Below are 16557 nucleotides of genomic sequence, written 5' to 3'. Positions count from 1 at the left end.
GAACCTTGAAATTCAAAATGTCGAATCGGCATAGTTGGCCAACCCCACCATCTGCTGCGTACTACCTACCCAAACAAAATAAATAATCCACATACATACACTTAACAAAACCTTACTTCTAACCCTAAACTAAAGCTCACATATATTACTATGTATGCACTTACCTTAACCCGCACCATAACCCTAAGGTCTGTAACTATTGCACACTTACCTTAAGGAGCTATACCAGAGAAGGGCCAACTATGATGATTTGACATTTTGAATATTGCACTTCAGGACGTTTGGTGTTTTCGTGGTTCGCTCAATATGTGTCAACGTTTCCATATTCGCGCAATTGCAGTTTTGCGGTTGTAATAGGTAACCAAGTTGTACATACTGATTCCTAATAATTATACAATGACGGGTCATTGTTATTCAAAACATGCATGCTGATTGGACAGCTCAACTAGTGTGTCCATTGTAAATCGAGCATATACAAATAGAAAAAAGTCCAGCTGATACAGTACCATTAGTAGCTGGGCTTTTCTATTGGAATATACTATGGAGGGCAGGGCAAAATACAAGAAAAAGCAGGTATGTTTTGCAAAACTAAAGAAAAAGAAATGTACTTGATTTTACTTATATTTCTGTGCAGTTCCTCCATAAATCTTGACAGATTCTCATAACCTCTCAACTGTCCAGATCTTCACAGAATGTCAAGATTTTTTCCTTATAGTTTTAGTTTTTTCCACATAAAATGTCACATAAAAAACTTAGTTTTTTAGCAAGCCACTTGGGTTAAAGACATTAAATAAGACAGACATCTGAGACTTGGTCTTCTTATCCTTCAGAAAATGCATGCTAACAGAAAACCTCTCCTTCAAGAAACTTTATACCTTTATAAGAGCAATCAAATCTTTGACTATTTCTGGACTTTTGTTCCCCCCATTATGTTGCACTTTGCTGTTAGAAAGTTGCCCGAAGGAGAGGTTTTTTGTTAGAGTGCAACCTCTCAAATTAAACATGTTCTTCATCTTTACTTGTCACCATGGTGATGCATTTATTTATTTATTTATTTAATTTGTGATTGGTTGGTAGCCACTAACTGCATTATATAAATGGGTGATTTTATGATGGTTTGTTGTTCTAATGAAGTCCTATTGTGTTAATGATGAAAGTGCTTGACGTTGATTAATAAATTATTGTTTGGGCTTCAGATCCAAAGTCTTCACTTTTTATTTGTGATTTTCCTGGTTTGTGTGATGTCCCTGGATTATGTTGTTATAAGTATTTGTGCAGATTTCTGTGTTTGATAAAGTATGGTTGTATGCATTGCACATACCCATAACATTAGATGTTTGACATCCTCATTGCTGCAGTAGCCTTTAGGAACACACATAATCCTACTTTAAGTCCCAACTACAACTACACATGAGCAGGAGGGTGGCGGGTGGTTATGACTACTGTAGCAGTGAGGAACTCAAAAATCTACCGACATGGGCAAGTGCAGTTTATACAACTGTGCTAAGAGTCCTAGCAAAGCTTTCTCTGGATTTTGAAAAGGAATCCAGTTTGTAGTGTTTTGTAAAGGTATGCATGGAGAACCACATAGCCGTCACTGGAATACTTCTGGAATGCACAACATTCTAGCATGTATTTGTCATGATGGGAATAACAAAAAGCAATAGCTATAGACAACCACTTGGAAATTGTGTGGTTAGACAAAGGATGTCACTCTGTTGACCCTTGATAAGAAATAAATAGCTAATCAGCTTTTCTAAAGGGCTTAGTTCTGTCAAGATAGTACCTGAGGTGCCTATGCACATCCACAGTATGCAGAACCCCTTCTCCCTAGTTTTTTAGGTTCTGGGTAAAAAACTGAGAGACTGATGGCTTGATTCAAAGTAAAATTTGAAACCACTTTGGGCATGAATGAAAGATTTGTTCTTAAAGAGACCTATGCCTGCATTAAATTAGATAGGGCTCACCCTCCAACACAGCTTGCAACTCAGGCACTCTTCTTGCAGATGTCAGAGAAATGATGAGTACAGTTTTTGAATTCAAGCACCTTACATCATCTTGATGAGCATGTTCAAAGTGTGGCAGTCAACTTGTCTAGCATAAAGTTGAGATTACAAGGAGGAGCAAGGTGTTTACAAGAAGGTCTCAGGTGTAAAACTCTTTTCAGAAACTGTCTTATCACAAAGAGAGAAGAAAGAGGAGGATCCATGGACAGACATGCTGATATGGCTGTAAGATGAACCTTAACAGAGGAATAAGAGGGCAAGAAGAAAGCATTTCACACAAATATTTGAGCACCAGTGGTACACAATCCTTGATGGGTGCATGGTTATTGGTTAGGCATCAACTAAAAAAATTGCTTCTACTTACCGCTATATGATTTTCTAGTAGCAGGCTTTCTTGTCTCCCTTAGGACCTGCTGCACATTGTCATGAAATATGTGCCTAAAAGTATTAGAAATGAATCATCCAGGCTGTTGGTTGACGTTGATTGGAATCAGGGTGTATCAAACTCCCCCTGTCTTGTATGAGTAGATCTAGTCTGTGAGGAAGCTTGTGGTAATTACTCTTGTCCACTTCCATAAGAAGGCAGAACCAGTGTTGCCTGGACCAAAAGGGGGTTACCACAATGATTTTTGAGGATCCTTCTGAATCTTCAGAATTACCCCAGATAGCAGTGGAAATGGGGGAAAAGCATATAGGAACATTTCTTTCCAAGGGAATTAAAATGCATCTGTTTTTCAGGCTTGCTTGCAAGTACCTCCGGAGTAAAATTTGTTTAGTTTTCCGTTTTGAGAGGAGATGATCAGATCTAACTGGATCAGTTCCAGAAATACCCCCTCATTCAATTTCCATTCATGAGGGTTTGTCCTGGTGCTGCTCAGTTTGCCTGCCCCTGTGTTTTGCTCTAACAGAATGTAGTATGATTGGAGGGTTAAGGAATGTTGAAGAGCTATCTCCCAAGCCATCACAGCCAGTCTGCATAGGGGGTAAGAGCTTGAAGCTCCCTGATTGTTTATGAACCACATGACTGTAATATTGTCTGTAATCACTTGAAGAGGTCATGGAGGCCATATGTGATGGAGAGAGATTTCAAGGCAATGGTTCGCAGACATCTCCTTTATATTGATAAGCTTTGATTTGTCTGAATAACTCCACAGGCCTTGTATGGAAACTGCTCCCCATGCAAAATCTGAAGCTCCTGTGGTGAGAGACTGGTTTGGGGTTTGAGGATAGTAAAAAAAGACCAGGGTTCATCTGAATGCTTTGTCTCCACCAACACAGTTCCTTTTTTAGAAAGCCCAAAATCGGAATGTGATGATACAGAGGATGTAAACGCAGTGTCCATGTGTTTTTAGAAACCATTGCATCTTTTTCATGTGCAGTCTGGCTAAAGGAATCTTGAGAATCACAGATGCCATAAACTATAGGTTCTTAAGAAATTCTCTGCAGAAGTCTGAGACTGATTGGAGAAGCTCAGGAAATATTTAAGATAAAACTCCACCTTCTCATGTCAAAAATGCCTTGTAAAGAGAAATAACTAGAAAGCAGTTGAGAAACAGAATTCTGTAAGATAGATTCAAGGAGGATTTTGCAACATTTATCAAAAGAGATATACCCCATATTAATGACTCTTGACATCCGGATACACACCCTGCAAAGATGAGTAAGTCATCTAAATAATAAAATATATTAATTTCATTCAGTCTGCAATGAGCTGATTACTGCTAATGTAACTCAGAAACAGAGAACCTTAATTTTCTAAAGCTTATGGCTATGGGAATGTGGTAATAAGCATCTTTTCACTGTAGTGTTACTATGTAACTCATGGGAGGAATAAGGGGCAACATATTCTATAGAAACAATATTTTGAATTTTGGTACTTTCACATACAGGTTTAGAAATGAAAAATCTAGTATTGGTCTCCAAGGGGCCTCTTTCTTTGGTACCTGAAGCATTATGGAATAGAAGCCTTTGCCTCTTGGATTTAAAGGCACTGGTTCTATGACTCCTTGGGTGTGTAAAGAGTGAAGGACCTGAGGAAAATATTCTGTTTGGTTTGGAGAATGGGGAGGAATTTGCCTGAAAGGAGGTTTTTGTATCCATTGATATCTGTAATCCTCATGCTCCACTTTAAAAACCCAAGAGTCTGAGGGTACCTTTGGCAAGGGGGGGATGTTGAGGACCAGTTTTTGAGATAGATTTAATGAGATATTATTCTGAGGAAAAGGGGGATGCAGATATAGTTATTCTGCACTGTTCTGTCACTTTTTCTAAAAGGACACCTGTTTCTTCTCAATTTTTGCCTCCATCCATCTCCTTTTAGCACAACGTTTGTCATAATATGTCTGGCTTTGCTTATGTGGCTTTTTTTGTGAAACAGGGAGGTCTATAAAATGTGTACTGGGGGACATGAAAAATCTTGGAAACTCCATGAACCAATTTCCCTCTTTCCTCATATTATTTGAGAAACTGGGTAGCAGTTGAGACAAATAATATGTCCTTATCTAAAGCAGAATCTCAGATTTCAGACTTTACCTCATCAGCAAACATTTGGTTAAGTACCCAAGCATATCTTCGCAACACTGTAGCAGTAGCAGTGGTCCTAAATACAGTATCTTTACAATCAGCATGCTTGGTTACCTGGGACAAGGTAGAAAGAGTTTGATTCAAAAAAGACCTCTCTTCTGTAGCAAGAAAAATAGCAAGTTCCCTCAGATAATCCATACAATAAATCATAAACTTCCACATGTAGGCCTGGTAATTGAGAATCCTGAAAACCAAGTAGAAGAAGAAAGTATTATCTTTTCTAGATGGTGTAATAACTTGACTTCCTTGGCACCAGGTGAAGGGCTGGTATTCAATACCAATCTATTAACAGCAGTAGGCACAGTAGATACTACAGATGAGTCTGATCTAAGATGAGAGAAAATAAATGCATTAGTCTGACAGACGTAGATTTTACGGACTAACAACTGGGTATCAGGATGATAACAGGCGGTATTTAACACATCCTCCAAGGCTGGCAGTGTAGGAAGGACAGGTGAGGAATGAGGAATATCCATATATCCTTAGTTCAGGGGGCATCTCTGTTTGTTCCCATAAAAATACCTCATTCATCCAGCTATGGTCTGATTAAAAGAAAGTTCCTCCACATGAGGAAAGGAAATTGTATTTTCATTATAGTCAGAAATCTGGACTTGAGAATGTGAAAGAGAAGGTGTACCATCATTGTCATAATCAGAATTATTAGACCCAGTTTCCTAAGGAATTTCTTTACAGGGGATGCTCACCTGTAATGGCTTCTGGAGTCAGGACACCAGGATTCATAGCCTGTGATGCTTGCTTTTCAAAACTCTGGAACAGGCTACCCATCTATGTCAAGCAAAGTTCTTTATTAGCACTCTTCAAGAAAAATCTTGATGAGTGGATGGGAAATAGGAAATACACCCCAGGGATCACGTCTGTGTCTCTGCTTGACAGTAGCACAGGTAAATAACTTTCTTGGGTGGCGTAAGCCAGGGAACCTTGTTGGCTAGGCTTACGTAGGCCCTTGGGCTGATAGCCTAGTACCTACCTATGAACCTATGAACCATCTTTATTAAGTTTAATTACCCTTAAGATACACAATGCATAATCTTTTGTTTTTTTTGTAATAGGATTCCCTGTGGAAGAAGACTGACATGATGGAGTGACATCTGCCCATTCTAATGGTCTCTTTCCCTGGTTACCCTGTGAAAAATCTCCTAGAGTGTCTCCCAACCTTAGAGAAGATGGTTTTCTGATGCCCAAATTGAACACTGGAGCAGCCAAAGATGATCTGATTGACCCTCCAGTTCATGATGGGTAAAATGACTACACCAAAGGAAGGCAGAGAGGTAAGTGAGTAGTCTGAGGAACAAGCAATGGCCACTTCAGATTACCCATCAGCCGAGGTGCAGACTGTCTACACAGTTGGCAACGGCTCCTTGGTAGGTGTTTGTTTTCTTTCCAGAAACAGTGGGAGTGGAAGCAGCAGTACTGGAGTAAGTATCCATGCTGCAGCTGAGGAACAGAAGCCAAAAGATGCAAGTGCTGATAGAGCAAGTCACTCCAAAGGTAAGTTAGTATCTAGTATACACAAGCAGCGTACTTACTCTCACTGTTCTCGTCCTAGCCCCATCACAAAGTAAAAGCACAAGAAGCACACAGTTTCTCTAACAGCAATCCTTTTAAAACACTGATAGTAAAAGAAACATGGCTGTTAGGTTGTCACAAAGTGAGCAAAAGCATTACACTGTAAAAGCACATCCCTGCCTGTCCCAAACTAAATCTTTTAGTCACAAGTTTAAAAGTTTACACAGCCATAGCATACATTTAGCAAACATTAGCTCCTAATTAGCTAAATATGACAACTTTCTTGGGTGGTGTAAGCCAGGGAATCTTGTTGGCTAGGCTTACTTAGGCCATTGGGCCGATAGCCTAGTACCTACCTATGAACCTATGAACAGGTAACTAAAAATAGAGGTGCCTGGCAGGAAACTTAGGTTTCTTAAAGCATAAATATTGCTTTTAGTCAAAACTTTAAATTAAATATATTTTTCATAAAAGACCAACAATTTCTGTTTGGAGGGGTTCCCAAAAAATGAAGCTCTTAGACGATTGTTGCTCTTGTGAAGCCCAAGGGATTCTTCTTGAGACAGCAAGAAATTGCTGAAGAAATCTTTACTCTGACTGCTGATTTCCCTCCTTGGAGCTAGTCAATCAACAGTGACAGAAAAGGTATGTATGTGTGTGTGTGTGTGTGTGTGTGTGGGGGGGGGTTTGTGAAGATGTGCAGTTGTTGTTTCCTAAGCAGGGAAACAACCCATACAGCCTAAAGGCTACTGCAACAGTGGGAATGATGAACATCTAATGGTACAAACACAAATGAAGTAATTAACGCAGTAATCATACCTGTCTGATAATATATAAACCACATGGCTCCAGTCAAAATTATACCAATTAAGAATGCAGCAAATGCAATTCCCGTGACTCCAGGAAGAGGTATTCCCTGGTCAGCATCTGTAGAGAAAGAAAACAGATTTAGTTTAACTGTGCTATGCTATTACATTATTAGGGAAAGAAATGTAAGCATGATTATTTAAAAAAAACATTACTGAAATGTCTTCTTGTGTTTATATCATCATTCATATTCTTTAAAATAAGTATACACAACTAATGTCATTTTAACAAGCATTAAAGTAATATGATACAATGAAAGCAAACTGCAAAGAAATGTAAATGTTATGGCAGAAAATATTAAATGAAGCATTTAAGTAAAAAAAGAAAAGAAAAGCTGTTTCTGTCTATGAAGCCCAGCCTCTAATAAAAACCACTTTTCTTGAGCTGTATTTAAAACAAAAACAGCAGTGATTACTATGAAGATCAGTGCCAATCATTGGTTACTTTTACAGACATATGTATTAACTATTTATGAATTGCAAAGTTTGTTTCCTAATCATTAATGGCTATACAAGACTATGAACCAGTTAATGTATGTCTACATCCAATGAAAATGTAAAAATGTTTTATAAAATGATTTCTTGGTGTTAGTCCTGCTAGCGGAGGTGAAACTATTTAGGAAACTAATTCTTATGAGCAGCAGAATTAAGTAAGCGTTGGCAGTACTGTTTGTGTCCACAGACAATAAATTAGTGTTATTTTTTTTCTGTGCAGACACACACACACACACATGCACGCACACACACACACACACACGCACACACACACACACACACACACACACACACACACACACACACACACACACACACGCACACACACACACACACACACACACACACACACACACACACACACACACACACACACACACACACACACACTGCTGCTCCCCCTAAAAGCCAGGACTGTCTCAAGATGCACTGATTTTTCACAAACTCACACATATACTTACAGTAACCTTGACAATCCACTTGTATCAAAAGATACACAAACACACAATGCATGCTTAACTACATGAAAATTGGAGGAACTCCATCTCATCTACCTAAAGTTTTTAGGGTGTTGGAGGAAACCAGAGCATACAGATAAACTTATACATATTCAGGAGACATGCAGACTCGACTCATAAGAAACCACAGCCAAGCAGTCAATCAGAGCTACATGCTGTTATATGGCAATTCTGCTTAGTGTCCCACAATGCCAATCATTGGTTACTTTTACAGACATCCTGCTAGACCTATGAGGATACCCAGTTATCATGTACAGTGCTGATGCCTGTGATAGAAAGTGAAAGAAATTATGGACAACTTGTTATTCTTAAATGCACTACAAACCTCTCCTCCCCTACACCAGAATAAGACATAGCAATACTAGTTTTACACCAATTTCAAATACAATACTCTTAGAAAACCAAACCAGTGACTGATTTTTAGCAGATATCAAACAACAGCAGGGGTTAGTAAGTTAACTTGAATCCATAGATGGCCTCTATAGTTATCAGTTAGATTGACTTTGTTGTGTACAACGCAGACATTCAATTGTGATAAAAATAAATTTGTAGTGATTGCAGTAATAAAATATTTATTGCCTGTGTCATCTGATTAGTCATGTGATTTAATTGTTAGGCTATAAAGAGAATCATCATTTATGTATTTGTTCTGAGGAAGTTCTTTCGTTAAATTAAGCAGGCTTGTTGGCTGTTGGTGAAGCACCCACCAAGAGGAGAAAACGCTGAGAGAAGAAAGGAGCCACTTTTGAGATTTTAAGTATTTTTCCTCTGTTTATTTGCTAAGTTTTTCTGCATAGCCACCTATTTTGAGCATTTTCTGGCTTGTTAAACTTGATTTCTGCATTAGTAACTGTATTTAGAGCACAACCTAGAGCTGTTTACTGAATTTCCTGTTTGCACTTATTTTTAAAATCGTTTTTTTCTCAAAACTTGCATTTTATCAGTCTTTGGCCTAGCACTCTTGTGTGGGGTCATTTACTGCACTGTTATAACTTGTTGATACTTGTGAACCTCTGCTATCTCTGAAAAAAACAAAAACAAAAAAAATCTTGCTTTTTTCCCACTTTTCTGAGAGTTAAAAAAGTTCAGTTACAGGCTTGCTGTTCTTGAACTGTTTGTAAGTTTCTTGGAGGCCATTTTTTGCTTGGGCTAAAGGGAAGTCTCTCTGTTGATCAGTGGCAGTGAAAAACATTGAGCAGCCTGCCTGCCCCTGTGGGAGTGGTTACTGACTTGAAACTGTAGTTTTATTGGCCATTTTGGGTCAATTCCAAACTCCTTCATCTTCCTCTCTTAAAACCCTCTGTTGCGCGGTTTTGCGCGGTTTTGTGCATAGCGCAACAGTGGGCAGCGCCTCCTAATTGGGTTTAAACTATTCCTGTCTCCACAAAGTCTGCTCTTCACTTTTTCCCTTAGAACTGCTCTATCTCTCAATTTAAACACCACATTCTCATTCTAAGGCCCTTCACTGGTCCAATTAAGTAATCCTACAAGTTAGCACTATTAAACCATAAGCACTACTTACTCTTATACTCTCTAAGATTACCCTGTCCTCTATTGGTCTGTCTTAAATTCAGTTTCCCTATATTACTCTAGCATGTCCAAAGGTCAGTCAATGGTTTCCTCTCCAGTCCAGCTGGTGAATTTGGGAATTTTGGGGCAATGTTACAACTGTCTCATGTACACGGACAACCCTCTCCTCCTCCAAACAGGTTCAAATATATGTGAGAGATGCAACTATTTAGCCAAACTGGAGGCTGAGCTGTCTCATCTCAAAACTGGTGTAACCAGTCAGGAGGAGAAGGTAACCTCACACAACAGAACTCCAGTATCACATAGTCCCACCACATCAGCGAACCAAACACATAAATACACAAAAACATACTCGGAGGCTCTAAATAAAAATCTACCTAAGCAACAGAGACCTCCAAAGCAGACATCCAAGCAAACGCTACCTCAAAACAAAACACGCACAACACATAGCCCACAAAGTCAGTGTGCCAAGCAGCCACAGCCCTTAAGGCTGAATAACACACCTGATACTCTTGTAATAGGTGACTATTGTCAGACACACTGATGTCCCGCTCACCAGGCTGAATAAAGAAAAGTCACGGTGAGCTGCCTGTTGGGTGCTAGGATCCGCCACATAACGCAAGCACTCAGGTCACTCCAAAGCAAATACAAATATGACTCAGTCATTGTACATGCTGGTGTGAATGACCTGAGACGTACCTCCCTGGACTACATGAAAAGAGACATAGAGGAGCTCTCTGATCATGTAGCCCAGGCTGGTATGACCCTGACCTTGAGCAGCATCTTACCCTCACCTAAAATGATGCCACAGTACAAAGACAAAATGATCGATTTTAACAATTGGCTAAAATTTTGGTGTCATTCAAAGGGGATCCAGTGTCTATCAGCCTGGGATGACATGCTCGCCAAGCCACGTTGCTTCGCTAGGGACGGCTTGCACCTGTCACCACTGGGCTTTCGGATATTGGCAAAGGCTCTTGCCACCCCCATAGTGCCTTTTTTAGGCAAGGCTCAAAAGTCAAACCCACCCCCATAGACAGCACAAGGAACAAGAAACTAAGGGTAATGCTGCTTAACTCCAGAAGTCTTAACCTCAAGATGCACACACTCGAAGCTCTCCTCAGTATGGAGAAAATCGATATCTGTGCAGTGACAGAAACCTGGTTCAAGGCTCCAAAGAGCACCCCAGCACTACCAGGCTATACCTCATATCATGCTTTTCGGCCCCAATACCCGGACTGAACCACAAAAGGAGGGGGAGTTTCCATATTTATCAAGGATATCCACACCTCCAGGTTAGTGGCATTGCATGAAGTATCAGAGACCATCCATGTGCAACTAACAGTGGGCAAGACTGCTTTTCAGTTTATAGCATCCTACAGACCACCCTCTTAAAGTCAGGAATCCCACTCGGCTTTCCTGAAAACATTGGAGAACATGAAGATCTCTCCGAACACCATTATACTGGGTGACTTCAACTACCCAAACATTGACTGGGAGCACTACTCAAGCCCCAGCACCTTAGCCCAAAGGTTCATGGAAATTATAAACTCAAATGCAATGGAACAACTAGTCACCACTCCCATGAGAGGGGACACCATACTAGACCTGATCATTACCAGCATGGGGACTCTATGCTCCACACCACAAGTATATCCCTCATTGGTAAGATCAGACCATAAATTAATTTCACTGGATGTCCACATCCCGACCCCACCCCCAGCCCAGAAAACCACAGTGAAAAACTTCTCAAAAGTGAACTTCTCACTTCTCAAAACTGAAGTGGAATCCTTCAAGGCCCCAGGGCCAGTGGAAACTACGGCCCAAACTGCAGAATCCTATATAAACGCATTCTACGGACATCTCCAGGAATGCATGGATCATGCTATCCCAAAGAAAACCAAGACCCAGTCATCCAAAGGCAGGCGTCCAGTGTAGTAGCTTCCTCCTTCTGTTGTAAATAAACTGTACAACAGAAGGAGGAAGCTACTACATGATAGAGCAAAATCCCTAATAGGGAAGGCATCTCTGATCAGTACTAGCAAAAAATTACGATCCCTCATAAAATCCTCCAAGGCCAGCTTTGAGAGAAAAATTGCACAGGACACCAAAGACAATCATAAGGCTTTTTTCAGTTATGTTAGGAACCTGGGATGCAACTCCCAGACTTGTTCTGAGTTGATTCTAAACAACAAAAAATACACTGAACCCACAGACATTGCCAATATCCTGGCAGACAGGTTCAGTGCAAACTCCCCCCCCCCCCCAAAAGAGCAAGTATCTATCCTGGCAGAGGGCTGCCTCTCAAACATCTCTGATGCTCAGGTGAAGGCTGCCCTCTCCAAAGCAAAAAACACTGCTTCCATGGGACCAGATGGCGTCCCAGGTTGCGTCCTACATGAACTCCAAGAGGAACTAACCCCTCAAATAAAACAGCTATACAATCTCAGCCTCACTACAGGATATGTGCCCACTGAATGGCGTACAGCAACAGTGGTCCCACTCCACAAAGGTGGAGCCTCTACGGACCCTGGAAACTATCGCCCCATAAGCCTGACTAGCTTAGTCTGCAAGGCTATGGAGAGGATCATCATGGAGCTCATAAACAAAGACATTGGGGACCTACAGACACTAGATCCTACCCAGTTCGGCTTTGTCAAGGGCAGGTCCTGCCTTTTGAACCTGGTTGACTTCTTCGAAATGGTCACCAAAGCCATAGATGAAGGGAAGGTAGTCCACACAGCCTATCTGGACCTTGCAAAGGCATTTGACAGAATACCCCACTCGGGCATCATAGATAAGCTATCCAGCTTAAATATAAACCCCTATGTCACAAGATGGGTCGCAAACTGGCTCAAAGACAGAACCCACAGAGTGAGAGTTGCTGGAGCCATGTCAGACTCGAAACCGGTCACAAGTGGCATCCCACAGGGTTCTGTCCTGGGACCACTCTTGTTTGGTATATACTTTTCCGAGGTACAGGCAAATGTGGGAGGACTATGGCTCACCAGGTTCACAGACGACTGCAAACTGGGTGCCATAATCGACTCTCCAGCTGGCACAAACATCCTTCAAAAAGGTCTCACAGAGACAGATAACTGGTGCCAGCACCATGGTTTAAAGCTAAATGCCAAAAATTGTATAGTCATACCCTTTGGCAAAAAGAATGTGCCCACAAATTACCACATAGGCAGAAACCCATTAAGTACAGAGAAAGTTATTAGGGACCTGGGGACCCAAGTTGATAGCAATCTCTCCTTTGAAAACCACATTGCCAAAGTGGTTAGAAAGACCTTCTACATAGCCCACCTCATCACGAAGGGTTTTACATTTAGATCAAGAGAGGTAATCGTGCCCCTTTATTCATCCCTCATCAGGCCCGTCATAGAATACAATGCCCCTTTTGGGATATACCTTACCCGACACCTGCAGCAATTAGAAAGACCCCAAAAGTATCTCACCAAGAGGATCAAGGGTCTCAAACAGATGCCATATGCTGCTCGGTTAAAAAAACTCCAGCTCTACTCAGTTGCATACCACCTACTTCGAGGCGATCTATGCCTGACATACAAAGCTATGTCAAATCCAGAATTAATGGACATGCTCCACCTCAGTAAATCTAAATCCCTTAGAGCCACACACTCGTGGGACTTGAACCTCAGCACAGAAATAAATAGAACTTGCTGGAGGGACATGTTCATAACCCAGAGGCTCCCTTCGCTCTGGAATAGAATTCCAGTTCATGTGAGGCAGAGCACTCACTGAATCTCTTCAAGAAGAATCTCGATAGATGGATGGGGGATCGTAGGTTTGTCCCAGGGATTACTCCCGTGTCACTATTAGACAGAGGCACAGTAAACTAAACCTTAAAAAGGGCACAGTATACTCAAATCAAGGGGTGGCGTAAGCCATACAGAATCGGGCTAGGCTTATAATTGCCCCAGGGCAGATAGCCTAGTATGAACCTATGAACCTATGAACCTATAAAGCATTTAACTGAATTATGCTTGCTTGGTCTTTCTTTTTCTATAAGAAGCATTTCTTGCGTTTATTTAATTTTATAAACCAGGTAGACAAACTGGTTCAGGAAATCATTTCAGTTGCAACCTGGACTCAGAGGTAATAAACAGTGCAAATAAATACACCATATATGATAGAGAACTAAGCTTACATAGCTGCAAAACTTTAACAAGTTCATATCCAGTTATTATGCAGTTTTTAAAATGTTATACAGTTCTTACATATTAACAATAAAGTAGCAGGCTTACATTAAGCTTTATCAAGTTGCAATAGACTTTGGCTACATGGGATCGCCACTTAAAGATTTAAAACTGAATTTCCTTAAAAAAAATTACATTGAAATGAGTAAAAAAAATATAGATGTATGAAAATAGTCCTAGAGACTAAGAAGCAGACACAGGACTAAAATGTAATTACTGGCAAAGGTAAACAGTTGAGAGACTATAAGTATTTTTAGAATATTAAGCCATTTAAACAGTTTACCAATCTTATCCCCATTTTACTTCACACAAACATAAACTAGTCTTGCAGAAAGACAGATTAGTGACAGTTTGACTTGAGCAAATAACAAGCTGGTGAGTTACTTTCATCCTCAGACAGCTCCCATCCTCACGAAACAATTATAACCACTTTTATGTACACTTCAAATGTCTGATTGTGATAAAAAATGACGGCTTTGTAATGAATTTCAACACAGAAACCATAACCACACAATAGATTATTCTAAATTGCTTTACAAAACTACATTAATACAGCAAAGTTAGAATAATGTGCAAACAATACCAACTGGTTATTTTTATCCACAGTCAGCCCTAGCAGTTATAGCTAATTTATCTGTCTATAGCAAATCTTAGATGTCCAACTCTTTATACACATTGCTCTCTCATCTTCTAAGGAAAAAGACATATGTATTGGGGAAACAAAAGCCCAAATCAGGGACAGATTGTAAATATTGCTATTAGCTACCTCAGAAAGTTGTTTGAATAACAGGTTTGCATAGCATGCATTTTTTGAAGGAATGAATTCAGAAACTTAAATGTCAGTCATTATTTGATGATTTGCAGCCCTCTGCAATTTACCAGAAGACAATAAATTTTATGATGAACAAACTAAACACCTGAAACAAACTCAGGGTTATACTGTGAAATCAGGAACAATTGTCAGGTACTCTGCCCACCAAATCTACCTACTGGGCATATCTGGTTGCCTGCTAGGATTAAAAAAAAAAAAATAAAAAATAAATAAAAAAAAAAAAAATATATATATATATATATATATATATATATATATATATATATATATATATATACACCTCATGCTGTCATTGGCTGCTATTACTCTCATTCACAGTGACTGCACACTAATTTTGCCAGTACTTCATAAATTCATACACATTCTTCTTTGTCCTTTTTGACATTTAGAAAGTGTCTTGTTAAGAATATTGTATCAATACCAAACAATCAAACTTCAAATGACTTAGAAAGGTCTAAAGCCTGAGGATCACTGTATAACACGAGATTAGTTTTTCTGACAGGATCCGTCCTACACCTCCTATCCATCTTTGTGTCAGACAATAGCAGACTGTGACTGCTATGTCAAATGACTTCAGTTTCATGAGAGAGATGCAGCTACCAAAATAACAGCTGAGGTTCTAACTGCAGCCAAAGTAGAAATGAGACAGAGTCAGGTAGCATAGCTCCTTTGAATAGAAATTAAGTACATGTTAGTAGTATTAGAAAGGTAAAATATAATTGTGCAAAGTTAATTTCAGGTTAGAAGTATGTGTGTGTACATATATGTGTGTGTGTGTGTGTGTGTGTGTGTGTGTGTGTGTGTGTGTGTGTGTGTGTGTGTGTGTGTGTGTGTGTGTGTGTTTGTGTCTGTGTGTATAAAGTAACTGGCATTAATTGTAAACAATGAAAAAATGACTGCTAGTGTAAAGTATTTTAAAACAAATGTCAGAAAATATCAAATCTGCAGTCCTGTTGGAGTCATGAGTATCTATCCCAATGAATACTAAGGTATGTGTGGCTTTATGCATATTAGCTACAAGGACCTTTCAATGACCTACTGTGGACACAGCACGGGGCATCTCAAGCATCTGTCTCGAGAATACTCCATCACTTTCATGATGCCGTGCTGCAATATGTGGGGGAACATGTGTAGCTCATACATAACTCAGCAGAAACAGCCAAGACCGTACAGAATTTCTATAGTATAGCATGCTGCCATGAAGTACTGGGTGTACAGACTGTACCCATCTTGAAATGAAGGTCCAACCTGGTAAACTGGGAAGGAGGTATGTGAACTGCAAAAAGTATCACTCCATCAACTCTGTGGTGGTCTGTAATGCAGAAGGCATCATCTACAATATGTGTGCAGGTCCAGGCAGTTATCATGACTCCTACATGTAGCACACCTGTGACCATTTAAAACAAATGATCACACTGAAGACCACAACAAGATCATGGCCACTCACAAACTCTACTGCAGATTAAGCTCTTTTGTTAAAAAAATTGGCTTCATCAAAATCTGCACATAGTGAAAGTCAATTCTATTAAATCCATTAACCAATCACATTTAATTACATTGCACATAAAGATAACATATAAATTAATATTCCATTACAAAATAATACAATACATATATATATATATATATATATATATATATATATATATATATATATATATATATATAGGAACACTTTATAATCTCGAAATACTGAAATGTCGAATTTCAGTATCTCGAGACTATAAAGCTGAATGTTGAAAATAGCGAAAGTTCATAATCGCAAATTCAAATATCTCGAATTCGAGGTTATGGACTTACACTACTTTGTTTTTGGGTTTTAGTGTTGATGGTGCATGGTGCCATGTGTGGATCTAGGTGTTATGTCAGCTAAGTCAGTGTTTTGTAAGGGTTTTGAGTGGGAGGTAGAGTGTATGTCAGTGTGCTGATATGTTTGATGTGTGTGTGAGGGACTGGAGAATGTGCATGTGTGAGTTTGCA

At 39.7% G+C, this 16557-nt stretch overlaps 1 protein-coding gene across 2 annotated transcripts in view; it reads right to left on the bottom strand.

The window, feature by feature from the left end:
• Nucleotides 1-16557, bottom strand: part of LOC122812201 (transforming growth factor beta receptor type 3-like) — a 715443-nt gene that overhangs the window by 116869 nt on the left and 582017 nt on the right. For both annotated transcript variants that reach the window (XM_044084533.1, XM_044084534.1), the window contains exon 12: nucleotides 6936-7043. In XM_044084533.1, the coding sequence (XP_043940468.1) occupies nucleotides 6936-7043 (108 nt within the window). The remainder of the gene's footprint in view (nucleotides 1-6935; nucleotides 7044-16557) is intronic.

Source organism: Protopterus annectens, chromosome 9.part0 (assembly GCF_019279795.1).
Source record: "Protopterus annectens isolate FY-2018-M chromosome 9.part0, PAN1.0, whole genome shotgun sequence".
In the NCBI taxonomy this organism is placed as follows: Eukaryota; Metazoa; Chordata; order Ceratodontiformes; family Protopteridae; genus Protopterus; species Protopterus annectens.
This window is presented reverse-complemented; position numbering and strand designations above follow the sequence as displayed.